General features: G+C 44.6%; 1 protein-coding gene across 2 annotated transcripts in view; it reads left to right on the top strand.

Moving 5' to 3' along the window:
* trappc9 (trafficking protein particle complex subunit 9) overlaps positions 1 to 27,931 on the top strand; it is a 188,472-nt gene that overhangs the window by 45,042 nt on the left and 115,499 nt on the right. For both annotated transcript variants that reach the window (XM_083546769.1, XM_083546768.1), the window contains 4 exons: positions 6,934 to 7,019; positions 16,223 to 16,349; positions 16,521 to 16,653; positions 19,116 to 19,267. In XM_083546769.1, the coding sequence (XP_083402895.1) occupies positions 6,934 to 7,019; positions 16,223 to 16,349; positions 16,521 to 16,653; positions 19,116 to 19,267 (498 nt within the window). The remainder of the gene's footprint in view (positions 1 to 6,933; positions 7,020 to 16,222; positions 16,350 to 16,520; positions 16,654 to 19,115; positions 19,268 to 27,931) is intronic.

Raw genomic sequence — 27,931 nt, 5'->3', positions numbered from 1 at the left:
GTTTTGCTTTTTAAAATAAAATCTTTAATCAAATCAAAAGCTGCACCCACTGTGGCTTTTCTTCTGGACAGTCCTGTGATTGTGAACACCAGGCACTGCACTAATGATCTCATAGTGGACATGAAAAGAATAATGCTGGGTAAAAGAGGACGACTCCTCTGAGAGGCATGTCACTAAACTCAGCTTGACGTGATCATCAAGCCTGTAATACAGACTGGGACATTCCTACTGACTGATGTGGTAGGCTGACCACTGGTCTGGAAGCCACACATTACCAGAAAATAAGATCCTTCCATTCGTCTGTTTGTTTGTGCGTCCGTCTGTCCGTCCGTCCGTCCATGTATGCTAATCTACTGTTCTCCATCTATCTCCATCCATCTCCATCCATCCATCCATCCATCCATCCATGTATGCTAATCCACTGGTATCCATCCATCCATCCATCCATCCATCCATCCCTCCATCCAGAAAATCAAAGAAGTTCATTTTTTCCCACACTATTTTTACTTTTTAATTTTTTGAATCCTTTGTCCTACTATCTATCTTCCTTATTTTGTGTCTCCATTCATACATCCATACATCCTTTTGTGTTTTCCAAACTTCCTGACTTCTACATCCATTATGCTGATCGGAAGGTTGTGAGTTCAGATCCCAGCACTGACAATCTGCCACTTCTGTGTCCTTGAGCAAGATCCATCCATCCATCCATCCATCCATCCATCCATCCATCCATCCATTCATTACAAACTACTGGTCAATGACCTTCTATCTTTCTATCTTTTCATTTTTCATTCCCCACCCATGATGGTTAGATGTTTTTAAATTGTCAGCATTTGTTCATGGAGAGTGATTGAAAGGCATGTGAGGAGTGTAATTATTGTGTGTGTGTGTGTGTGTGTGTTGCCTTTAACCTACACTACCGTGTCCTGGATGATGGAACATCATCAGTTTCTATAAGCACACAGTGATTCTTTAATTGATCAAGGCTTTAACGCAGAATAAACTGTTCACTTCCTTTAAGCATGTTCTCTCGGGGTCTTCTTTTAGAATCTTAATGTCATCTCCTCTAATTGTCATGCTGAGCCACTCTCGGCTGGAAGGAGCCTGAGCTGGTACTCTTCTCTTTTTCATTATTTCTCTCTCTGTCTCCCCATCATCCTGCTCTCCCTCTCACTCTTTCTCCACAGGAGGCAACTCTGCGTTTCACTTGCTCTCTCTTTATTTTTCCCTTGATCTCTTTTATATGCTTTAATAGTCTTAGTCTTTTTACCTGTTTTGTTTTTTTGCATCAACTTTTCCATGTTCTACCATCTTTCGCTTTCTCCCTCATGGCTTTACTGTCATTCCATTACTCCACAGGATACCAGGCTTCACTTATCCTCTCATCTGTCCTTCTTCTCACACTCACTTTATCCTCTGTTCTCTCTTCTTTTTTTCTTTTTTTTTTTTTTTTTTATTTCTGCCCTTTTTATATATATATATTACTTACTGAATTGTTTTTGTTTGTTAGACTAGCAGGGGGATTTGGGTTTTTTTGTTGTTGGGATTAGGGTTTTTTGGTTGTTGTTGTTGGACTTTGGGGGATTGGGGTTTTTTGGTTGTTGTTGGACTTTGGGGGAATTGGGGTTTTTTGGTTGTTGTTGTTGTTGGACTTTGGGGGATTGGGGTTTTTTGGTTGTTGTTGTTGTTGGACTTTGGGGGATTGGGGTTTTTTGGTTGTTGGACTTTGGGGGATTGGGTATTTTTTGGTTGTTGGACTTTGTAGGATTTAGGGTTTTTTGGTTGTTGTTGTTGGATTTTGGGGATTGGTTTTTTTGGTTGTTGTTGTTGAACTTTGGGGGATTGGGTTTTTTTGGTTGTTGTTGTTGGACTTTGAGGGATAGGGGCTTTTTGGTTGTTGGACTTTGGGGGATTGGGGTTTTTTTGGTTGTTTTTGGACTTTGGGGGATTGGGGATTTTTGGTTGCTGGACTTTGGAGGATTGGGGATTTTTTGGTTGTTGTTAGGTTGGGAGAAATTAGAATATTTGGTTGTTGTTGGGTTGGGAGGAATTGATTGGGATTTGAGTTAGCATTTTAGGATTATTTTTGCTTAACAGAGTTTTTGTTTTGTGTTTTGTGTTAGAGTTGTTTTTGGGTTTGGGGTATTGTGTTGAGTTATTGGGGTATTTATAATGGGTTAATCAGGATATGAAATCACTTCCATTGTGTTATTCCCTTATATTGTTGTGCACAGCTGACATGGGGAGCAGAAACATATGTGAGTGGCCTGATAAAAATACTCACTCCAATAATGTGATAGTGGTGTACATATTGATTTTTTCTGCTCAGCAGGAGGCACTAATATGGGTAGAGGAACATGTCTGGTAATACAGCAATCGTTTACGGCATAAGCATGTTAGTCCTTTATCAAAGCAAAGTGATGTTCTCTTTGCCTTTTGAACATGAAGATTAAAGCGCAGAGTCTAAATTAATTTTGTATTGATGTAGCTCTCGGTGAGAATCTACATCTGACAATCACTGAAGCATTTACGCCGATATCCCGCTGCTGAACTGTGTGTTTTTATATGTGAAGAATTTCACCTGAGAGTAGATCTGAAGGTCCAGACTGTGGATGCAGTTCCAGGTTTATGAACCTGTTGAGATTCTCCAGCTAAGCTGCTTTTTACCACTTTGTTTGTCAGGAAACATCATTCAGAGAGGAAAAACCAGCTCCTGAGATCTCATCATCCTGCACCGTTATGAAGAACGACTCGTGGCTGACGTTAGCTCGCTCCAGGTCTGAATAATTAAGGAAAACCTCGAGAGGAGCGTCTGCACAAAGAACGCAGTTACTTGCACTCTGAAATGTAAAAACTGAGCGTAGCCAGGATTAGCAAAGCCCTGTGCGCATCTTTTAAATCAGATAGCGAGAAGCAGCGAAAATACCAAATGCACCAGGCACTTAAAAACCAAACCAAACTTATTAATCACACGGGTCATTTCCGACTTCCTCCCTGTGCTTCTGGTGTTTCCAGAGTGGGCTGGATGTTATTATGTTGTTATTAAAGCCTAGTGGAATGCACAGAGATTTGTGTTCATCACTTTGTATTTAATTTGGGCTGATTTTGGGTGAAGATTAAACAATTCTTCAGGGAGGATGTTGTGAATAAAGGTGTGTTATGATTTGAGGGGTTTGGGCTCAGAGTTTTAGAGCTTTAGAGTTTTGGTTTGGGTGGCGGTTTTGGTGTTTAAGTGAGGATTAAAGTTGGGTCTATATAAGTAATTTAGTGTTGTGGTAGAGTTAGGATGAAACTTTGGGTTTAAGTTATGGATTGGAGTAGCGTCTGGGTTTCTGATTGAAGTCATGTATGGGTGCGTCTGGGTTTTGCATTGGAGTCGCGCCTGGGTTTTTGATTGGAGTTGTGTATGGGTGCGTCTGGGTTTCGAATCAGAATCGTGTATGGGTGCGTCTGGGTTTCCGATTGGAGTCGCGCCTGGGTTTTTGATTGGAGTCGTGTATTGGTGCGTCTGGGTTTTGGATTGGAGTTGTCTATTGGTGCGTCTGAGTTTTGGCTTGAAGTCTGGGTTTCCGATTGGTGTCGTGTATGTGTGCGTCTGGGTTTCCGATTGGCGTTGTGTATTGGTGCATCTGGGTTTTGCATTGGAGTCATGTATTGGTGCGTCTAGGTTTCAAATCAGAATCGTGTATGGGTGCGTTTGGGTTTCCGAATGGAGTCGCGCCTGGGTTTTGAATTGGAGTCGTGTATTGGTGCGTCTGGGTTTTGGAATGGAGTCGTCTATTGGTGCGTCTGAGTTTTGGATTGGAGTCTGGGTTTTGGATTGGGGTCGTGTATGTGTGCGTCTGGGTTTCCGATTAGAGTCCTGTATGGGTGCGTCTGGGTTTTGGATTGGAGTCTGGGTTTTGGATTGGCGTCGTGTATGGGTGCGTCTGGGTTTTGGATTGGAGTCGTGTATGGGTGCGTCTGGGTTTTGGATTGGAGTCGTGTATTGGTGCGTCTGGGTTCTGGATTGTAGTCGCGTCTGGGTTTCGGATGGGATTTGTGTATGGGTGCGTCTGGGTTTTAGATTGGAGTCGTGTATTGGTGCGTCTGGGTTTCGGATGGGAGTTGCGTCTGGGTTTCGGCTTGGAGTCGCTTCTGTGTTTTGGATTGATGTTGCGTCTGGGTTTTGGCTTGGAGTCGCGTCTGGGTTTTGGATTATAGTCTTATTTGGGCTCTGGATTGGTTAATTAATTAGTTTGGATGTAATCCATCAGGTTAATTGGTAGTCTGTGTATAAATAAATATAACAGTCTTGCTGGTACTATTGATGACTGTTATAGAGACAGAGCAGTTTATACAACATTACAGAGCTAATTTAACACAGACACTCAGACTTTCTTCTCAGTTTACTTTCTCTTATATTCATTTTCTATCCATTTGTCTTTCCTTCCATCCATCCTCACAAGCAATCCAGTAAAAGCATTTTACCTTCTTTTTTTCTTCCTTTCAGTGCAAACTTCTCCTCTAACTCTCCTACACACAGCATATCTCACTACACACAGTTACCGAGCATATAAACGCATCAGGAGAAAATGTTACTCAGATATGAGTAATATGTTTTATGTGTGATGTGTGGAGAGAAAACTGCAGTCTCTAAGCACAATAACAAACAGCCCACTTATTGATTTTCCTTACAGCTGAAAACACGAGGTGCTGTGTCAGACCCTGTCTTAGAAAAGGCTCATGTTATGTATATACACACTCGTACTCTATCTCTAGTGTGTCTAATACCATAATAGGTTTTTGATACTCGAGTATATCTGATATCTTGGTACTCCTCCTTAGCCTCTTTAACCCCAAGGTTTCTGAGTAAATATGTAAAAGACTTGATGTCCCCGGTGGTGATACATTTCCATTTCCAAAGTAAAACTTGTTCTATTACAGTGTATTTTATATTCTGATGATTCGCTCTGTGTGACTCAGTGCTGACGTGTTGCAGCTGTAGCCTGAGGATTACTGTAGATACACGAGTCCTTGTGGAGATCCATTACTGTCACTCACAAAACCTCCTGACTGGCCTGCTTTTACACCTGCTGCACCGCCTCAGTTTCTCACTGCAGTCTCGCACGCCCCGCTCCGCTCGTTCTCTCTCTCTTTCTCTCTCTCACACGCTCTGCTTGTTTTCTCTCTATCTCTCTCTCCGCTCGTTCTCTCTCTTTCTCACACGATCCACTCATCCTCTCTCTCTTTCTCTCTCACACGCTCCACTCGTTCTCTCTCTCTTTCTCTCTCTCACATGCTCCATTCTTTCTCTCTCTCTCTCTCTCTCTCTCTCTCTCTCTCTCTCTCTCTCTCTCTCTCTCACACACGCTTCGCTCTTTTTTCTCTCACACGCTTTACTCTTTCTCTCTCTTTCTTTTTCTCACACGCTCCGCTCTTTCTCTCTCACACGCTCCGCTTGTTTACTCTCTCTCTCTCACATACGCTCTGCTCTTTTTCTCTCTTTCTCTCTCTTACACGCTCCCCTTATTCTCTCACACGCTCCGCTCTTTCTCTTTCACACGCTCCGCTTGTTTACTCTCTCTCTCACATACACTGTCTTTTTTTTTCTCTCTTTCTCTCTCTTACACGCTCCCCTTATTCTCTCTCTCTTTCTTTCTCTCACGCGCTCCGCTCTTTCTCTCTATCTTTCTTTATTTTACACGCTCCGTTCTTTCTCTCTCTCACACGCTTCAATCTTTCTTTTTCTCACATGCTCCGCTCTTTTTCTCTCTCATATGCTCTGCTCTTTCTTTCTCTTACATGCTCCGTTCTCTCTCTCTCTCTCTCTCTCTCTCTCTCTCTCTCTCTCTCTCTCTCTCTCTCTCTCTCTCTCACACGCTTTGCTCTTTCTTTCTCTCACATGCTCCGCTCTTTCTCTCACACGCTTCTCTCTTTCTTTCTTTGTAAATCGTGATGTTCTTGTGGAGCTGTGTGTGTGTGTGTGTATAGAGAGCGAGCGTGAGAGATTCCTGTAATCCCCAAACATATTTCCCATAATGCCGAGCGTGCTGTCCATGTGTGATGATCCCCTGCAGTGCTGCTTACACACTCTTAACTGGATCTGGTCCCGTTCTGTGAATTCCCGGCTGAGATCAGAGCTTAGTGCTTCACACACACACACACACACACACACACACACACACACACACACACACACACACACACACACACACACACAGACACACACAGACACACACACACAGACACACACAGACACACACACACACAGACACACACAGACACACACAGACACACACACACACACACACACACACACACACACACACACACAGACACACACAGACACACACAGACGCACACGCACACAGACACACACACACAGACACACAAACACACACACAAACACACACACACAGACACAGACAGATAGTGGGAGGTGCACAATTCAAAAGGTAAAGACATGAAAGCAGGCTGGGCACTTGTTTAATTTGGGTCGTGTTCCAAAATACTGTTTGAATCAAGTGTCACACAAGAGTCTGTCTGTCTGTCTGTCTGTCTGTATATAACCTATATATAACCCTATTTCTATCCATATCTGTCTCTTTCTCCATCCATCCATCCATCCATCCATCCATCCATCCATCCATCCATCCATCCATCCATCCATCCATCTCTCTCTCTCTCTCTCTCTCTCTCTCTCTCTCTCTCTCTCTCTCTCTCTCTCTCTCTTATTTATATATATATATATATATATATATATATATATATATATATATACAGTATATATATATATATATATATATATATATATATATATATATATATATATATATATATATATATATATATATATATATATATATATAACAACGTGTGTGTGTGTGTGTGTGTGTAAATATATATATATTTGTTTATTAGTATTGATTTGTATCTCTGGTTGTGTTACAGATTTCCAGTGGGTGCAGGGGGATGTGTGTGAGGTGCAGCTGATGGTATACAACCCCATGCCCTTTGAACTACGTGTGGAGAACATGGTAATGTGGAGCATAAACACACACACACACAGAGAAGTTACAGTTTCTGCTTATTACTCTTTTTTCCCTTTATCTTTCCTTCTTTACTGATTCCTTCGTTCTATTCTTTTTTTACAGTCATAATTTTTTCCTCCCATCCCCATTCTTTTCCTTTGATCTTCTTTCCTTTCTATTCTGCCCCTTCCCTTTTTGCTCATTAAATTTTTTACTGCTTTTGATCCTTCTTGCATTTCCTCCCTTTTTCCTGTCTGCTATTTTTCTTTTCTTTTCTTTCTTCTTTCACTTGTTTCCTTTCTTTCTTTCTCGCTTAATTTCTTGTTTCTTGTCTGCCTTCTTTCCTTTCTGTTCGTCTTTCCTGTTTTTCATTCTTTTTTTGTCTTTTTTACCCCGTTTTTCCTTTACAGTTTTCCTTCCTTCCTTCCGTCCCTCCCTCCCTCCCTCTCTCAGTATTTTATTGCCCCCTGTCCCGTGGGTGCCCCGTCTGCTCCCTTCTCAAGTTTTGTTGGCGGTGTTTCAGTTTTGGAGAAGTTGGAATCCGTGATTTAAACAGGAGGAAGAGGAAAAGATAAAGAGGAATGCTGTGTGTGTGTGTGTGTGTGTGTGTGTGTGAGAGAGAGAGAGAGAGAGAGAGAGAGAGAGAGAAAGTCCATGTTTGGCAGCTCATCTGAGAGATGTGAAGTCTGCACATGAGCTAATTAACCTTTCCATAGCAGGAAGTATATCAACTCCTGTTCCTCCCAGTGACGTAGATTCATCTGTGTGGAGAACACACACGTGCACACGCTCTTGTACGTGCACACACAAGCACATACGCGCACATGCGCACTTGTATGCACACACACAGGCGCACACACAGGCACATACACGCACGCACTTGTACGAGTGCACACACACAAGCGCACACACGCACGCACTTGTACGAGCACACGCGCACACACAGGCACATACACGCACGCTCTTGTACGAGCGCACACACACAAGCGCACACACGCACGCTCTTGTACGAGCACACGCGCACACACCGGCACATACACGCACGCTCTTGTACGAGCGCACACACACAAGCGCACACACGCACGCTCTTGTACGAGCGCACACACACAAGCGCACACACGCACGCACTTGTACGAGCACACGCGCGCACACACAGGCACATACACGCACGCACTTGTACGAGCACACGCGCGCACACAGGCACATACACGCACGCACTTGTACGAGCACACGCGCGCACACAGGCACATACACGCACGCACTTGTACGCGCACACGCGCGCACACAGGCACATACACGCACGCACTTGTACGAGCACACGCGCGCACACAGGCACATACACGCACGCACAGGCACATACACGCACGCACAGGCACATACACGCACGCACTTGTACGAGCACACGCGCGCGCACAGGCACATACACGCACGCACTTGTACGAGCACACGCGCGCGCACAGGCACATACACGCACGCACTTGTACGAGCACACGCGCGCACACAGGCACATACACGCACGCACTTGTACGAGCACACGCGCGCACACAGGCACATACACGCACGCACAGGCACATACACGCACGCACAGGCACATACACGCACGCACTTGTACGAGCACACGCGCGCGCACAGGCACATACACGCACGCACTTGTACGAGCACACGCGCGCGCACAGGCACATACACGCACGCACTTGTACGAGCACACGCGCGCACACAGGCACATACACGCACGCACAGGCACATACACGCACGCACAGGCACATACACGCACGCACTTGTACGAGCACACGCGCACGCACAGGCACATACACGCACGCACTTGTACGAGCACACGCGCGCGCACAGGCACATACACGCACGCACTTGTACGAGCACACGCGCGCGCACAGGCACATACACGCACGCACTTGTACGAGCACACGCGCGCGCACAGGCACATACACGCACGCACTTGTACGAGCACACGCGCGCGCACAGGCACATACACGCACGCACTTGTACGAGCACACGCGCGCGCACAGGCACATACACGCACGCACTTGTACGAGCACACGCGCGCGCACAGGCACATACACGCACGCACTTGTACGAGCACACGCGCGCACACAGGCACATACACGCACGCACTTGTACAAGCACACGCGCACACAGGCACATACACGCACGCACTTGTACGAGCACACGCGCGCACAAAGGGCACATACACGCACGCACTTGTACGCGCACACAGGCACATACACGCACGCACTTGTACAAGCACACGCGCACACACAGGCACATGCACGCACAGGCACATACACGCACGCACTTGTACGAGCACACGCGCGCACACAGGCACATACACGCACGCACTTGTACGAGCACACGCGCGCACACAGGCACATACACGCACGCACTTGTACGAGCACACGCGCGCACACAGGCACATACACGCACGCACTTGTACGAGCACACGCGCGCACACAGGCACATACACGCACGCACTTGTACGAGCACACGCGCGCACACAGGCACATACACGCACGCACTTGTACGCGCACACGCGCGCACACAGGCACATACACGCACGCACTTGTACGCGCACACGCGCGCATACACGCACGCACTTGTACAAGCACACGCGCACACACAGGCACATGCACGCACAGGCACATACACGCACGCACTTGTACGAGCACACGCGCGCACACAGGCACATACACGCACGCACTTGTACGAGCACACGCGCGCACACAGGCACATACACGCACGCACTTGTACAAGCACACGCGCACACACAGGCACATGCACGCACAGGCACATACACGCACGCACTTGTACGAGCACACGCGCGCACACAGGCACATACACGCACGCACTTGTACGAGCACACGCGCGCACACAGGCACATACACGCACGCACTTATACGCGCACACGCGTGCACACAGGCACATACACGCACGCACTTGTACGAGCACACGCGCGCACACAGGCACATACACGCACGCACTTGTACGAGCACACGCGCGCACACAGGCACATACACGCACGCACTTGTACGAGCACACGCGCGCACACAGGCACATACACGCACGCACTTGTACGAGCACACGCGCGCACACACAGGCACATACACGCACGCACAGGCACATACACGCACGCACTTGTACACACGCACACACAGGCACGCACTTGTACGCGCAGTGTTTTGTTCCCTGTGTGAAGTTATCAGAGGGGGAACAGAAAGTGATTTCAAATAACATTAAACCATAACAGGAAATTGTACTATTCCTCTATCTACTCTCTCTCCACCACTATCCCTCCATCAAGTCAAGTCAAGTCAAGTTTATTTGTATAGCGCTTTTCACAACAGACATTGTCTCAAAGCAGCTTTACAGAAAACAACAGTGAAGGTGAATGGTGTGCGTTTGTCCCTGATGAGCAGCCGTGGCGACAGTGGCAAGGAAAAACTCCCTTAGATGATATGAGGAAGAAACCTTGAGAGGAACCAGACTCAAAGGGGAACCCATCCTCATATGGGTGACATCAAAAGTTTGGTCATAAATCTTTCAACAATACAGAACAATTTGTGATCATCATAGATCCAGCATCAGCTTCTCCATGCCAGGGCCTTTAAACACTCGGCATCTACTTCTTCATGATCATCCATAGGTCCATAATCTTCACGAGGTGGGACGTGACTGGAGCTGGCCAAACCTCAGGATGCCTCGGGATGGGGAGAGAAAGAGAAGCAGTGGAGAGGAATTAGCGTAGCTGCTGTTCATGATATTAACAGCACAAGTTGATAATGTGCATGTGATCATATATTCTGGAGCACAAGGTTGTGATGTGATGTGTGTGATGTGTGTTATGTGTAGGCTTTGCTAAAAAGATATGTTTTTAATCTGCACTTAAACTGGGAGAGTGTATCTGAACCCCGAACACTGTCAGGAAGACTATTCCAGAGTTTAGGAGCTAAATGTGAAAATGCTCTACCGCCTTTAGTGGACTTTGCTATTCTAGGAACTACTAGAAGCCCAGAGTTTTGAGATCTCAGGGAGCGTGACGGATTGTAGCGTGTTAAGAGACTGGAGAGATACATGGGAGCCAAACCATTTAGTGCTTTATAAGTGAGTAGCAGTAGTTTGTAGTCTATTCGAAACTTAATAGGAAGCCAATGTAGGGACGATAAGATTGGGGTTATATGATCATATTTTCTTGACCTAGTAAGAACTCTTGCTGCGGCATTCTGAACTAACTGAAGCTTGTTTATTAATGATGCAGGACATCCACCTAGTAATGCATTCCAGTAGTCTATTCTAGAGGTCATAAACGCATGGACGAGCTTCTCTGCATCAGATATAGATAACATATTTCTTAGTTTAGAAATATTTCTAAGGTGAAAGAAGGCTGTTTTTGTAACTTGATTGATGTGATTTTTGAAAGATAAGTTGCTGTCTAAAATAACTCCCAGGTCTTTTACCGTTGAACTAGTAGTTACAGAACAACCGTCTAAATGCAGGCTGAGATGCCGGAGCTTCTGTGTACTATTTTTTGGGCCGATGAGCAAAATCTCCGTTTTATCAGAATTTAATAGCAGAAAGTTATCGGTCATCCAATCTCTTATTTCTTCAACACACTCAGTTATGCGAGCTAATTGAGCTGTATCGCCTGGTTTGGATGAAATATATAGCTGGGTATCATCAGCATAACAATGGAAGCTAATTCCATGACTTCTAATAATATTTCCTAATGGAAGCATGTATATTGTAAAAAGCAGGGGTCCCAGAACTGACCCTTGTGGCACGCCATAATTTACTAGCATTATCCTGGATAGCTCTCCATTTAAATCTACGAAATGGTAACGATTGGACAGGTAGGATTTAAACCAGCTTAATGCCTGTCCCTGAATACCGATGTAATTCTGTAAGCGATCGAGGAGAAGATCATGATCTATAGTGTCGAACGCAGCACTAAGATCTAGTAAAACTAATAGGGAGATGTAGCCTTGGTCTGAAGCTAAAAACAGGTCGTTAGTGATTTTAACTAGAGCAGTTTCTGTGCTATGATGGGGCCTAAAACCTGACTGAAACTCTTCAAAGATATTGTTCTCCTGCAAGTGGTTACATAACTGGGCAGCGACAATCTTTTCTAAAATCTTAGACATAAATGGGAGATTTGAAATTGGTCTGTAATTCGATAGCGTGCTTGGATCCAGATTAGGTTTTTTAATGAGGGGCTTAATAACTGCTAACTTGAGGGATTTAGGGACATGACCTAACGATAGTGAGGAGTTAATAATATTTAAAAGAGGCTCACCAGCTGTATATAACACTTCCTTCAGTAGTTTAGTGGGAATTGGATCTAACTGACATGTTGTTGATTTAGCTTTCATAATAGCATCATACAGCTCTTCCTGTCCTATACATGTTAAACAGTGTAGTTGTGGGGTTGTAAGTACGATTGTGTCGGGAGATGCTGTCAGAGGTTGAACTGCCACAATTGTTTTTCGAATGTTATCTATTTTTTCAGTGAAGAAATTCATAAAGTCTTCACTACTAAACTGTGATGGAACACATTTTTCAGATCCCTGATTTGTTGTTAATTTAGCGACTGTACTGAAAAGGAACCTGGGATTGTTTTTGTTATTTTCTATGAGTTTGCTCAGGTGTTTAGCTCTAGCAGCTTTTAGCGCCTGTCTGTAGCTAAGCATACTGTCTTTATACGCAATTCTAAATACCTCCAATTTAGTTTTCCTCCATTTTCTCTCCAGATTACGTGTTGTTCTCTTTAGGGCATGCGTATGACTATTATACCAAGGTGCAGGTGCTTGTTCTCGAACCTTTTTTAACCGGATGGGGGCAACAGTGTCTAAAGTGCTAGTGAGGATAAGGTCTATGTTGTTCGCCATCTCATCAAGATGATCAGCATTTATGGGTTTAATGTGAAACTGAGATAAATCAGGCAGGTTATTTATGAATCTGTCCTTAGTGGTTGGAATAATAGTCCTACCAAGTCGATACCGTGGTGAAACACGGTTAATCTGCTCTACCGGTAGTGTGTACAGTAGGAGATAATGGTCTGTGATGTCATCACTCTGGGGTAAAATATCTATATCAGTGACGTCTGCTCAGCGTAGGGAAAATCAGCGTAGGGTCCTGGGGGTCTGTACACAGTGACCAGAGCGAGTTTTCTGTGCATGTCTGAAAGTGCAATTTTAAGAACGAGCACTTCAAATGATTTAAAGCTGAATCCTAATCTCTGACTAACATTAAGAGAAGCACTATAAATGGTTCCTACACCCCCCCCCCACGACCAGTCTGACGGGGCTCATGCTTATAAACATATCCTGACGGTGTCGACTCGTTTAGACCCATATAATCACCTGGTTTAATCCAGGTCTCAGTGAGACAGAGTGCATCGAGATTATTCTCTGTGATCATCTCATTTACAATCAGTGCTTTGGGTGCAAGTGATCTGATGTTTAAAAGACCGAACTTTAGAACTTTGTTGTGTTTGTTTATCTGGCATTTTTCAGTTTTAACTGCAATAAGATTATTTCTGGATCTTGTGTATGTAATTCTTGGTTTTACTACACGAGGAATAGATATGGTTTCTATAAACTGGGCTGTGTGTGAACTTGTAACTATTTGGTCTGTAGTATGCGTGTTCTTATAGTTGAAGATTTCTTGATGTCTTACCAGTCAGATGGTGTGTAGTATCCTAGAGATGTTATCTGATAGCACTGCTGCTCCAACTCTGCTGGGGTGCAGGCCATCAGGGCGGAAGAACCTAGGACGCTCCCAGAAACAGTTCCAGTTATTAACAAAGAGAAGTTTATGTTCTCGACACCATGACTGTAACCATTCATTTAGAGCTAAAAGTCTACTAAACTTCTCAGCCACTCGCTGGTAAGTGGGAAGAGGTCCTGACACAATGATCCTCGTTGTGGGTGATGTGCTGCGTACCGTCTCCACCAGGATCCTGAAGTCCCTCTTTGAAATCTCCGTTTGCCGCAGCCTGGTGTCGTTTGATCCGGCATGGAGAACAACCGCTCCGAAGTTCTCGTTCAGGATCGCGGGTACCTGCGCAGCGACATCCAGAACACGAGCACCAGGAAAACAGCGAGTGTGCACCTTACCTTTAGCTCGGGTAGCGCGGAAATGCCGGATGATGGAATCTCCGAGAATAACAGTGTCGCGTTCCGTCTCGCGGAGGGGGACGAAGCGGTTCTCGGTCGAGATCTCGAAGGCCGGTGGTGGAGGTGGAGACGTCCTCGATCGGGGCTTGGCTTGTCTCTTCCGCCGCGGCCGCATCCAGGGTCCATGTTGCACCGGTGCCGGAGTTGTAGGTGCGCTGGGCCTGGGCATAGAAGCACGCGGAGTTGATGTGCTGGGAGCGTTAGGTTCAACCTGGGAGTTTACCTGGGATGAGTGCGCGTCCGCCCGGGATGTTTCCAGCGCCGCTTTCCACTCTCGCAGCCGGTCATGCTTTACATGCAGCTCGCGAATCTGTTTCTCCAATGCCTCCATCTCCAACGCCACCGTTTGCAACTCGAACGAGTCCTCACCTGTGCTCGAATGCAGACAAACAACCGGCATAGTGCTTATCGTCACGAACAGATTTATTATACAGAGATGTGAGTGAGAGAAAATAAATATAAACAACACTAGTTATAGTCGAGTTAACTAACTACAGGCACAAGTCAGGAAGACAAAAACAATTAAGGATTATTAAAAGAGGAAAAACGGATGGATAGATAGCAAAGTTTGTTTGAAAGACGCCGAGAGATACAAACACGTAACTCGCGGCAAACAAGTCAAACACAGGAAGCTACGTCACAGGAAGCTACGTCACAGGAAGCTACGTCAAACGAGCTCCATCCACTCTCCTCTCCTGCCATCCCTCACACCGCACTTCCTCCTTTCCTTCATCCAGTCTCCCTAAATACACTACTCCTTAGTCTGCTCCTTCTCCAACGTTTATCTCGCTAGCCGCTCTCCCTCCATCCATTCTTCCTCTATCTTTTACCTCTTAATCTAATTTTAGTCGGTCCATGATCCCTCCATCTGCTCTTTCTCCATCCACTATTCATTCATCCAATAGCAATTATTCCACCATCTTTCCATCTTCTAGCAATCAGTCCACCATCATTTATCCATCAGTCCATCATTTATCCATCAGTCCACTTTCTCTCCATCATTTTTTCATTAGTTCTCCATCATTTCTCCATCAGTCCACCATCATTTATCCCAGTCCACTATCTCTCCATCATTTATCCATCAGTCCACTATCTCTCCATCATTTCTCCATCAGTCCACCATCTCTCCATCATTTATCCCAGTCCACTATCTCTCCATCATTTATCCATCAGTCCACTATCTCTCCATCATTTATCCATCAGTCCACCATCTCTCCATCATTTATCCATCAGTCCACCATATCTCCTTAAGTTATTCATCAGTCCACTATCCCTCCATATTCTAGCCATCAGTCCACTATCCCTCCATATTCTAGCCATCAGTCCACTATCCCTCCATATTCTAGCCATCAGTCTACCATCTCTCCATCATTTATCCATCAGTCCACTATATCCCTCCATATTCTAGCCATCAGTCCACTATCCCTCCATATTCTAGCCATCAGTCCACTATCCCTCCATATTCTAGCCATCAGTCCACCATATCTCCTTAAATTATTCATCAGTCCACCATCTCGCCATAATTTATCCATCAGTCCACCATATCTCCTTAAGTTATCAATCAGTCCACTATCCCTCCATATTCTAGCCATCAGTCCACCATATGTCCCTAAATTATTTATCAGTCCTCTGTCCCTCCATCTTTTAACCACAAGTCCCCCATGTCTTCATCATTTATCCACCAGTCCATTATCCCTTCATCTTCTAGCAATTAGTACATTATCTCTCCATCATTCTGTCGTTCTCCTCAGTCCATGAATCTCAGCTCTTGATGTTCTCTTGTCGGCGAGTGCACCAGTAATTTTCTTTGAGAAATGGAGTTTGCGTGTTGGGAGTGATTTCATCTCGCACTGATCATAGAGCGATTACTAAGATTGATTATCTGAGTAAAGAGGAAGAAGAAGGAAGATTATGAAGAGGATGTTTTTTCTCCCTCGCTTTTCTCTTCCCCTTGTGTCTTTTTTATATATATTTAGAATAGCGTTGTGTTACTAGTGTGTGTTTGTGTGTATGTGTGTGTTTCAGGGTCTGTTGACCTCCGGTGTGGATTTTGAGTCCCTGCCCGCTGCTTTGTCTCTCCCGGCAGAGTCCGGTCTCTACCCCGTCACACTGGTGGGGGTCCCTCGCACCGCAGGCACAATCACAGTTGTCGGTGAGACACACACACACACACACACACACACACACACACACACACACACACACACACAAACACACAAACACCCACACACAACCATCGAAGTTAGAAGTTTGAGTTCAGCTCCACACAGTGCTTCCTGTTGGGTCATCCAGACTGTGGTGTGTGTGTGTGTGTGTTGTGCAGGTTACCACACGTCAGTCTTTGGTGTGAGCAGTGACTGTGTTTTGGACAGTCTGGTTGGTGTAAAGTCCAGCGGATGTGTGGTGGAGGTGGTGCCGTCTCTGCCCCGCCTCCAACTCACCACCTCACTACCACGGTATGTCTCTTCTCTTTTTTTGTAGTCTCAGCTCCTCTACTCCTGTCTCACCTGTTTTTTCTCTTAACTCCTCTACTCCTGTCTCACCTTGTTCTTGTCTCAGCTTCTCTACTCCTGTCTCACCTTTTTCTTGTCTCAGCTTCTCTACTCCTGTCTCACCTTGTTCTTGTCTCAGCTTCTCTACTCTTGTCTCAGCTCCTCTACTCCTGTCTCACCTTTTTCTTGTCTCAGCTTCTCTACTTCTGTCTCACCTTGTTCTTGTCTCAGCTCCTCTACTCTTGTCTCAGCTCCTCTACTCCTGTCTCACCTGGTTCATTTCTCAGCTTCTCTACTTCTGTCTCACCTTGTTCTTGTCTCAGCTTCTCTACTCCTGTCTCACCTTGTTCTTGTCTCAGCTTCTCTACTTCTGTCTCACCTTGTTCTTGTCTCAACTCCTCTACTCTTGTCTCAGCTTCTCTACTCCTGTCTCACCTTGTTCTTGTCTCAGCTCCTCTACTCCTGTCTCACGTGGTTCTTGTCCCAGCTTCTCTACTCCTGTCTCACCTTGTTCTTGTCTCAGCTCCTCTACTCCTGTCTCACCTGGTTCTTCTCTCAACTTCTCTACTCCTGTCTCAGCTGGTTCTTCTCTCAACTTCTCTACTTCTGTCTCACCTTGTTCTTGTCTCAGCTTCTCTACTCCTGTCTCACCTTGTTCTTGTCTCAGCTCCTCTACTCCTGTCTCACCTGGTTCTTCTCTCAACTCCTCTACTCCTGTCTCACCTTGTTCTTGTCTCAGCTTCTCTACTCCTGTCTCACCTGGTTCTTCTCTCAAATCCTCCTGTCTCACCTGGTTCTTGTCTCATCTCCTCTACTCCTGTCTCACCTTGTTCTTGTCTCAGCTCCTCTACTCCTGTCTCACCTGGTTCTTGTCTCATCTCCTCTACTCCTGTCTCACCTTGTTCTTGTCTCAGCTCCTCTACTCCTGTCTCACCTGGTTCTTGTCTCAGCTCCTCTACTCCTGTCTCACCTGGTTCTTCTCTCAACTTCTCTACTCCTCTCTCACCTTGTTCTTGTTTTAGCTCCTCAACTCATCGCTTCCTGTCTCACCTTGTTCTTGTCTCAGCTTCTCTACTCTTGTCTCAGCTCCTCTACTCCTGTCTCACCTTTTTCTTGTCTCAGCTTCTCTACTCCTGTCTCACCTTGTTCTTGTCTTAGCTCCTCTACTCCTGTCTCACCTGGTTCATTTTTCAGCTTCTCTACTCCTGTCTCACCTTGTTCTTGTCTCAGCTTCTCTACTCCTGTCTCACCTTGTTCTTGTCTCAGCTTCTCTACTTCTGTCTTACCTTGTTCTTGTCTCAACTCCTCTACTTCTGTCTCACCTTTTTCTTGTCTCAGCTCCTCTACTCCTGTCTCACCTTGTTCTTGTCTCAGCTCCTCTACTCCTGTCTCACCTGGTTCTTCTCTTAACTCCTCTACTCCTGTATCACCTTGTTCTTGTCTCAGCTTCTCTACTCCTGTCTCACCTGGTTCTTGTCTCAACTCCTCCTGTCTCACCTGGTTCTTGTCTCAGCTTCTCTACTCCTGTCTCACCTGGTTCTTGTCTCTGCTCCTCTACTCCTGTCTCACCTGGTTCTTATCTCAACTTCTCTACTCCTGTCTCACCTTGTTCTTCTCTCAACTCATCACTTCCTGTCTTACCTTGATCTTGTCTCCGTTCCTCTTCTTCTCTTCTCTTCTCTTCTCTTCTCTTCTCTTCTCTTCTCTTCTCTTCTCTTCTCTTCTCTTCTCCAGAAAGAATGTCCTTGTTGCACATGCTCCTGCAAACAGCTCTCATGAGACACTTTAATGGATTTGTTCCTCTACTTTAAGTGTGTGTGTGTGTGTGTGTGTGTGTGTGTGTGTGTGTCTCCACACACTCTGCACTTGTACGGGGGTGAATAATTAAAGCCGTACCCCTCCACCTCCAGAAACTTTGAGCACACATGACATGAAGTGGTTTCATTTGATGACTATGAGCTTCTGCACATTCTCCTTAACGCGGGCATCCTGTGTTCTGGTTGGCCGTGGCGATGTTGGGGGCGGGGCCTGACATCCGTCACTCAATACAAAGTCATTTCAAAGACCTGTTTAATCTAAATATTAATATTAGATTAGAATAATATTAATATCATTAATTCTTTATTAACTACTCACGCCTGACTGAAAGAGACATCAGAGAGTGTCTGAGGACGGAGGTGTGTGAGAAGATGGTGGAATCTCTCTCTCTCTCTCTCTCTCTCTGTCTGTCTGTCTCTGTCTCTGTCTCTGTCTCTGTCTCTCTCTCTCTCTCTCTCTCTCTCTCTCTCTCTCTCTCTCTCTCTCTAGGTGTATATTTTGTTAAATTTTTTTCTTTCAAATTTTATTTGCCACTTTTTAAATCTGAGATTAATCCTGACACTCGTGTGTGTGTGTGTGTGTGTGTGTGTGTGTGTGTGTGTGCGCAGGTCTGCTCGTGTAGGTGCTGAGGATCTGTCCAGCAGCGTGTCTCTACAGCTGTTTAATGGAGAAACTCAGAAGCTCATGGTCACACTGGAGAACATCGGCTCTGAAAGTTTAAACACACTGGATCTGTCCTCTAGGACACTCACTACTAAAGGTGTACACACACACACACACACACACACACACACACACACACACACACACACACACACACACACACACACACACACGTCAGTCCTCCTGTACCTGTGAATGTGCATTGTAATCAAAAACCGAATGTCTTTGTTTATTAAAGATGGTACAGCCTGAGATCTCACTCCAATTACACACACACACACACACACACACACACACACACACACACACACACACACACACACACACACACACACACACACACGCACCTTGGTCTTTCAAGTTGCCTTGGAAACCAGACTAAGTAGAACTGGGGTGACTGAGTGCTTTGACTGGGGTCACTACTCTGTGTGTGTGTGTGTGTGTGTGTGTGTGTGTGTGTGTGTGTGTGTGTGTGTGTGCTTTGATCTGAGAATCAGCAGCTGGCCCATACCTGTTAGACTTGTTAATGAGTTGATCTTCTACTAATAAATGACAGCCTGCAGAGTGTGGAGACGGAGACAGTGTCTTCAAAATTTGTTTTATATTTTTATTTAGGAAAGAAATATTGAGCACCAACTTTCCATCGTCAGAATAATGACGTCGTTAGTAGCATGACGGAAGACGTGAAATGTCCGATTCGTTTTTTTAATTTATTGATTTATTTTCAATTATAAACAGCTTGCTGTGCCTGTCTATGTAACACTGTAACCATGGCAACATGTGACAAAATGAAGCCGGGGTACTTGGGTGACTCCGTGTTCTCAGTCCTGGTGTGGTGATATGTAACGTTGCAAAGTAAAGTAGCAGGTGTAGTAACCGTTTTAGTGTTAAAATGTTGTTAAAATGTAGCCCATCCATTCAGATTTGAAGCATATTAAAAATTATTAGGAAATAAAGTATAATATTTAGTAATGTACATTATTTAACAATGTCGTAAAAGTAAAACACTGTAAAAAATAATGTAAAGTTATGGAAAGTAACGTTGATTACTGTAAATAAATGTAAAATAGGTAACAGGTAACGGGTATTTTACTTTACATCACTATTTTATGGCAGTGTAAAATTACGTACTGTAATGTAAAGTAGCGGGTATTTGACTTCACATTGCTACTTTACATATTTCAACATAATGTAAGGTATGTAATGTAAAGTTACATAGTGTAAAGTACAGTAATAAAAGAGGAAGTAACAGTTTAAAGTTGTGTTAAGTCACAAAGGCTAAAGTGTAGTCACACAACCTAGAATTCCTGTAATGTGAAGTTACAGAGAGTAAAATAATGTAAAGTTACACAGTGCATAGTAATGAGAGGTGATTTTACACAGTGTAAAGTAATGGAATGTGAATTAACAATGAAAACTTTTTGTAATGTAAAGTAACACTGTAATGCAATGAAAGGTGAAGTAAGATTCCTGTTATTATAACGTTATATACTGTAAAGAAATGTAAATTAAAATAGCGTACTGTTGTGTGTAATGTAAAGTTAGTTACATACTGTAAAGTAACACAAAGTAATGTGAAGTTAGCTAGTGTAAAGTAATTTAAATTGAACTGACAACATGAAGCATTGTACAATAATGTACTAAAATTCAGCACAAAATTATAGCCAAGTAACAACGTTATGTAACCGAATGTAAATTTACTGTGATGCAAGTTATTTACTGTAAAATATGGTGACACAATTGTAACACAGTGTCATGTAAAATTACATACTGTGCAGTAAATGTGATAGTTACATAATGTATAATCATGTAGATTAACATTACATACTATAAATTACGGAAATGTATAATAACACTGTAAAGTAAAAAGTAACAATGGCAAGTGTGGTTAGTAAAGTTACATGTTGTAAAGTAACGCATAGCAACATACTGGACTGTAAAGTAAAGTGAGGTTAAACAGTGTAAATTAACATAACATTCCATACTGTAAAGAACTGTCCAGGGTAAACATCTAGCTAACATTGTTATTGCATTTTATTGCTACTAGACAAATAGTAATTTACTAAAAAGAATTTAAAAAATGTATTTTCTTGAGTTCTTTTTATTTTTCCATCTTACCATGCGCCCAGAAAGTTCTCAGATTTTAGATTGTTTACACCTTAGCTAGTTTTGATCATTAGTATTCTGTTAGCTAGTTATAGCTGTATTGGACACTTCAGTGCTGTTTAAATATAAGTTATTGGATTAGAAACTGCACGAGAAACTACTGGGAACTGTGTATTGTGTTAAGTATATACATACACACACACACAGACACACACACACACACACAAAGTGGAGTTGCGCTATAAATGTCATGTCGCATTTTTCCCTCGACCTGTTGGCACTGTTAATGAAAAAGAAACAGCGAGATGGAGGGAAAAATATCTCTGAGTCTTGTTCTTCTCACATGGGAAAATGTCAAACACACACACACACACACACACACACACACACACACACACACACACACACACACACACACACACACTGATATCACCTGTATTGTTAAAGCTAACAGTTGTGCTGTCTTTCTATCTATCTGTCTGTCTGTCTGTCTGTCTGTCTGTCTGTCTGTCTGTCTGTCTGTCTGTCTGTCTGTCTGTCTGTCTCTCTCTCTCTCTTTTCGCTACCTTTCTGTTTCTCTTCTCTATCGTAATGCCTTCAATCTTTCTGTATATCTGTTGATCCATTTATTTCTCATTCAGTCTTTAATTTATCTGTTTATCTCATAATCTGTCTGTCTCTCAACCTTCTATTTCTCTCTTTCTGTTTGTCCATGCCGGTCTGTCTCTCATTCTTTTAATCAGCCTTCTATCTATGTTTTTGTCTGTCTGTCTCTCTTTTATTTCTGTTTGTCCATCTAATTGTATCTATGTTCCTCTTTTTATCTTCTCATCTGTTGTGTCTCTCGATTTCTTCATCCATCCATCTATGATCTCTGTCTGTCTACTGGTCTATCAGTCCTAAACATTTCACCTGTCTGTCTACGCACACACACGCACACACACACACGCACACACACACACACACACACACACACACACACACACACACACACACACACACACAGAGAGATCAGAGTGGTGTGTTTTGATGCTATTCCCTGTAGGTGTGTTGGTGTAGCGTTAGCGTGAGGACGTTCCTGTCGCGTGTCTGTGGTCGTCTCATCTCCTCTTGTCTCATCCATGGGGAGATGATCAGTGACCAGTGCAGTGCTGCTCTTACTGTTCCTGCACCACTCACACACACACACACACACCCACACTCACACACACACACTCTCTCTCTCTCTCTCTCTCTCTCTCTCTCTCCCTCCCTCACTCGGGTCTCCACGCTCTGCTGCACGCTCAGCAGGAACTGTTCCGTTCATCTGGAATGCTGTAAAATGCTATGAGTTATAAGTAACAGTTCACACACACACACACACACACACACACACACACACACACACACACACACACACACACACACACACACGAAATCCCATTAGGGTTTATTTTCTGTAGAAGCTAAAAACAGCTGGAGGTTGTAGGTGTGTGTGCTCTCTTCACAGTGCTGAACAGAATATTCACTATACTGATGACTGACTGTCTTTATGCCTAAACTTTCCTGTCTGACTGTCTGTATGCCAAAGCCCCTTTGTCCATCTGTCTATCTGTGTGTCTGTCTGCCAAAGCCCCTTTGTCCATCTGTCTGTCTCTGTGTGTCTGTCTGCCAAAGCCCCTTTGTCCTTCTGTCTGTCTGTCTGTCTGCCAAAGCCCCTTTGTCCCTCTGTCTGTCTGTCCGCTCAAGCCCCTTTGTCCTTTTGTTTCTGTGTGTCTTGCTGCCCAAGCCCCTTTGTCCTTCTGTCTGTCTAACTGTCTGTATGCCTAAGCCTGTCTGTCTGCCCATCTGCCCAAACCCTTTTGTCCCTCTGTCTGACTGACTGTATGTCTAAGCTCCCCTGTCCATCTGTCTGTCTGTCTGACTGACTGACTGTCTGCCCAAGCCCCTTGTCCCTCTGTCTGTCTGCCTCTCTGCATTTCCTGCTCTGACCCATGTTACTGAGAGACTGTAACGTCACATCTAAGCGTTGTTTGTTTGCTAATCTTCCAGTCTTTATCTCTTCGTAGTGAAGTGTTGGGCAGCTTGATACGTTTCTCCACCATCAAGTCGTGTCCCACACTCTACATCACGACTCGGGTCTTTTAATAAAACACTACCACTGTGATGCAGAGGAACGACACGTGTGTGTGTCTTTCTCTCTCTCTCTTTCTCTCTCTCTCTCTCTCTTTTCTCTCTCTCTCTCTCTCTCTCTCTCTCTCTCTCTCTCTCTCTCTCTCTCTCTCTCTCTCTCTCTGTGTGAATCAGTTTATTTCTGTTTGCTTTGGTTTGCTGAATCGCAGTCAGATTGTTTTTGTCACAACTCTGTGTGATCTGACTATATATACAGCTTCTCTTCTTTTGTCTCCTCTCATCTCTCCTTGTCTCCTCTCTTCTCTTTTATGTAATATTCTAATATAATATTCTGTATGATTTTCTTTTGTACAGTGGTTCTGTTCCTCCACGGACCATCAATTTGTTGAACAGTCCTACAGAATAATCCTGGGTGCAGCTTATGTTCCTGAGTGTGTGTGTGTGTGTGTGTGTGTGTGTTTAGTTGTTGGAGTTAACTCCTGGTGCTGTATTCCATTATGTTTCTCATTTGGAACGTTTTCTTCTAATGTTATGGGCTTCTTCTACTCTCTATTTGCTGTTATAATAAACTCTACTCTTCTGGGGAAAAGATTCACTAGATTTAGTGGAGATTCCTTCATCCACAAGGGTGTTAGTAAAGTCAGGTAGTGATGTAGGTGAGGAGGCCTGAGGTGCAGCCAGTGTTCACAATCATCCCAATAGGTTTGGAGCTCTATAGCAGGAGATCTTCCACCCACCTTCAACTCATGTTAAGGAGATCTTCATGGAGCTGGCTTCAGGGGAATTTTCATGGTTTGGGTCTCCTAGTTCAAACAAATAAACATTTTCATTCTACAGTATCCAAAGACTGTTTTGGTAACAGTGTAAGGAGGAACCACATATAGTAGGAAAGCACTGAATGGTCTTATGCCAAGATATTCAAGATAACTTTTGATCCATAATGATCCACCAGTCCTATCCTATTTGTTGGTACCTTGAATAAAGAAGACTACAGCAAGGGGCATTATGTTGAGCACTAACTTTTGGCCATATAATGTAAAGCATCAGTTATCAGTTATCAGTGTAGGCACCAGAAGCAAAGACTTGATGTTTTAGTGTTCTACGTTTCAGGGGAACTCTCAGATCATCCAGATATCTAGAAGGTTGTCAGATTTCCCGTTTTTAGTGCACTGGTTTGCAGGAGCAGGAAATGGCAGAGTGAAGATTTTATGGTTATGTTTGTTGTGAAGCCAGAGAAGTGTGTGTGAATATATAGAAAGAGACAGCTTTATTACTATCTGAGATGAAACGAGAGTAGGAGAGACTCTGAGATGAAGCAGGAGAATAGGAGAGACTCTGAGATGAAACAGGAGAGTAGGAGAGACTGAGATTAAAGGAGAGTAGGAGAGATTCAGAGATGAAATTAAAAAGTAGGAGAGACTCAGAGATGAAACGAGAAAGTAGAAGAGACTCAGAGTAGGTGGGACAAAGAGGGACTAGGAGATTATGAGAAAGTTAGAGACACTTGGAGTAATTTAACTGCCATTTGTGTCTTTGGCTACAGTTATACCCAGCATTTAAAATGAAAACAGTAGGTGTTCTTTAAAATTCTCTCCGAAACCTAAAAATGAGTGTTGAAACAAGACAAACAGTGGCTTAAGTCTAATACAATAAAAAAAATAAGAAATATCGTTTTTTTTAAAACACAAAAAACACAATCTCTGGCATTAGAATTAATAACAGAAACAAAAGCTTTAACAGCAATCGATCCTTTTAAGATTCTCCATAGCAAATCAACTGATTTAATTATATTTAATGGCGGTTTGTATAAAACCCTCCAGATTGGTTGAACTTGTTTCTCTCTCCGTACATGATCAGTTTTATAACAGTTTCTCTGTACATTATTTTGACCAAACATTTATACGTTATTTTTTTCGTTGAATTCTTCTAATTCCTAACTCAGATGCTGATGCTCTGTTTGATCAAATGCTTTTTGCTGATAATCAAAATAAAACTTAAGTAGGAGAGACACTGAGTGAGTGGGAGAGAGACTAAATGAGTAGGAGAGAATCTTAGTGAGTAGGAGAGACACTGAGTGAGTAGGAGAGACACTAAATGAGTAGGAGAGACTCTGAGTGAGTAGGAGAGACACCGAGAGACTCTGGGTGAGTAGGAGAGACACCGAGAGACTCTGGGTGAGTAGGAGAGACACCGAGAGACTCTGGGTGAGTAGGAGAGACACCGAGAGACTCTGGGTGAGTAGGAGAGACACCGAGAGACTCTGGGTCAGTAGGAGAGACACCGAGAGACTCTGGGTGAGTAGGAGAGACTCTGCAACTATCTGCATCGGTTCGAGTGGCTCGCCAAAACCTGGAAGTGGCCGGAGGACGATTGGAGCTACCAGCTGGTTCCACTGTTGACCGGGCAAGCACTGGAGGCCTACTTGGCGATGGATGAAGACCAAGCAGTGGTCTACAGTAAACTCAAGAAGGCGCTTTTGGAGAAGTTTAACGTTTCTCCAGAAACCTATCATCAGTGGTTTCGTGCGACTACGACCCCAGTTGCAGAGACACCCTCAGAGACATATAATCGGCTGAGGCATTTGTACCGCCGTTGGGTGCGACCGGAACTACACACCAAGGAGGAGATTGGTGAGATGGTCATCCTGGAGCAGTTTCTCCGTGTCCTGCCATACGAAATCACGATATGGGTAAAGGAACGGGAGCCAAGAACTGGGCTAGCTGCTGCCAAACTTGCCCAGCAGTATCACCAGGAGAGTCGTCGGTTCCAACTGGTGAAAGGTGACCAGAAGAGTTCTACCAGTGGATGGAGCGCTGGAAAATCTCGCCGCCACATTCAAGCCAGCAAGGGGGACAGAGACACCAGAGAACAAAAACTCACGTGCTACTATTGTCAACAGCCAGGACACAAAGCAACCGTGTGCCCAGCAAGAAAGGCCAAGCTGACGGGGTTTTGTTATGTCCCAAGGAAGGAGGACAGAACAGTGAACTGTATGGAGAACCCCCAACTCATTCCAGTGACTGTTAATGGGAAGGAGTTGAAGGCTTTGTTGGACACTGGGAGTTCAATGTCACTGGTGAAAAGATGTCACGTGACCACTGTGTCTTTCACAAATCACACAAAGTTACAATGTGTGCATGGAGAGGTGAAACAGTACCCCCAAACCGAGGTGAATGTGTCCATAAACGGGCTGACCTACCTACTCACTGTGGCTGTTGTGGAAACCCTACCGGCAGATGTTATTTTGGGACGGGATGTACCGGTATTACCCGAACTGGTACAAGCAAACTGGGAGGAAGAACGAGCGAGATCCAACATCCAGCTAGCCTGTCCAGTCGTCACTCGGGCCCAAGCTAAGATGGGACTGCAGCCGTTGCCTGACATGGACAGTAGCTTGTTGCAGGGCGGGACCAAGGGGCCCAGAAAATCACGTCGCCAACGTCGGCTGAAGAAAGGGAGTCGGGTTCAGATCCCCGAACCCGGAGTGGCGGAGATAGGCGCCGCGAGGCGTCCAGTGCGGTAACGCAAACGAACCCGGAGACGCTGGCGGGGGCCCCGGGAAGAGTTCTCTTTTCTTTGTGAAGGGCAGGGCGCCCTGGAATGGGTTCACCCCGAGATAGGGGCCCACGCCCTGGAAAGCGCCGCGGTTCTGGCGGCGTCCGGTGAGCTCTTGCTGGCCCTTGAAAATCCGGGGGAGAGGGTGTGTGGGGCGATGGCCTCCGTCGCCCCCTGCCGATCGAAAGGGGAGTTGTAGGAGTGGTGCATTGTGGAGAGAACGAGGTCTGAGAAGCACTGTAGTGAATGCACATGAGCAGAACATCACAGCGAGTATTGCCATCATTTGGGTAGAAGGCGAACCCGTAAGGCCGCTCTACCACAGTGAGTAGGAGAGACACTGAGAGACTCTGGGTGAGTAGGAGAGACTGAGAGACTCTGGGTGAGTAGGAGAGACTCTGGGTGAGTAGAAGAGACACTGAGAGACTCTGGGTGAGTAGGAGAGACACTGAGAGACTCTGGGTGAGTAGGAGAGACACTAAGAGACTCAGACTGAGAGACACACAGAATAGAGATGTGTTTTAACATCTGTGTGTATATTGATTGATCTGTATCTCTATTTAAAGTAGAGAAGTTCTGTTTTTAATATTACTGCTAACATTCTAAATGACACATCAACATCTTAACATCTCAGGATGGAGGAAACTTTCTTCCCTGAGCGAGGACAAGTGCATGTGTAGTTTCTCTGACCTTTTACAGGGGGCAGTGCATTTTCTTTATCTCATCTCTTCTCCTCTGAGTGTGTGTGTGTGTGTGTGTGTGTGTGTGTGTGTGTGTGTGTGTGTGTGTGTGTGTCACTCTGTCACCGTCTCTGATGTGTGAAAGATGAGCAGACAGGCATTGCTGTATCTCTGAACATATTGAAACATGAATATTCATCCCACACATTTACTAAAAACCTCACTACTGTGATTTTTGTGCATGTTTATTTGATCCGCAGCATCTGTTTGTTTTCTGTTTTAGAATATCAATCACGTGTGTGTGTGTG

This window comes from Silurus aristotelis (genome assembly GCF_946808225.1).
Source record: "Silurus aristotelis genome assembly, chromosome: 7".
Classification (NCBI taxonomy): Eukaryota; Metazoa; Chordata; class Actinopteri; order Siluriformes; family Siluridae; genus Silurus; species Silurus aristotelis.
This window is presented reverse-complemented; position numbering and strand designations above follow the sequence as displayed.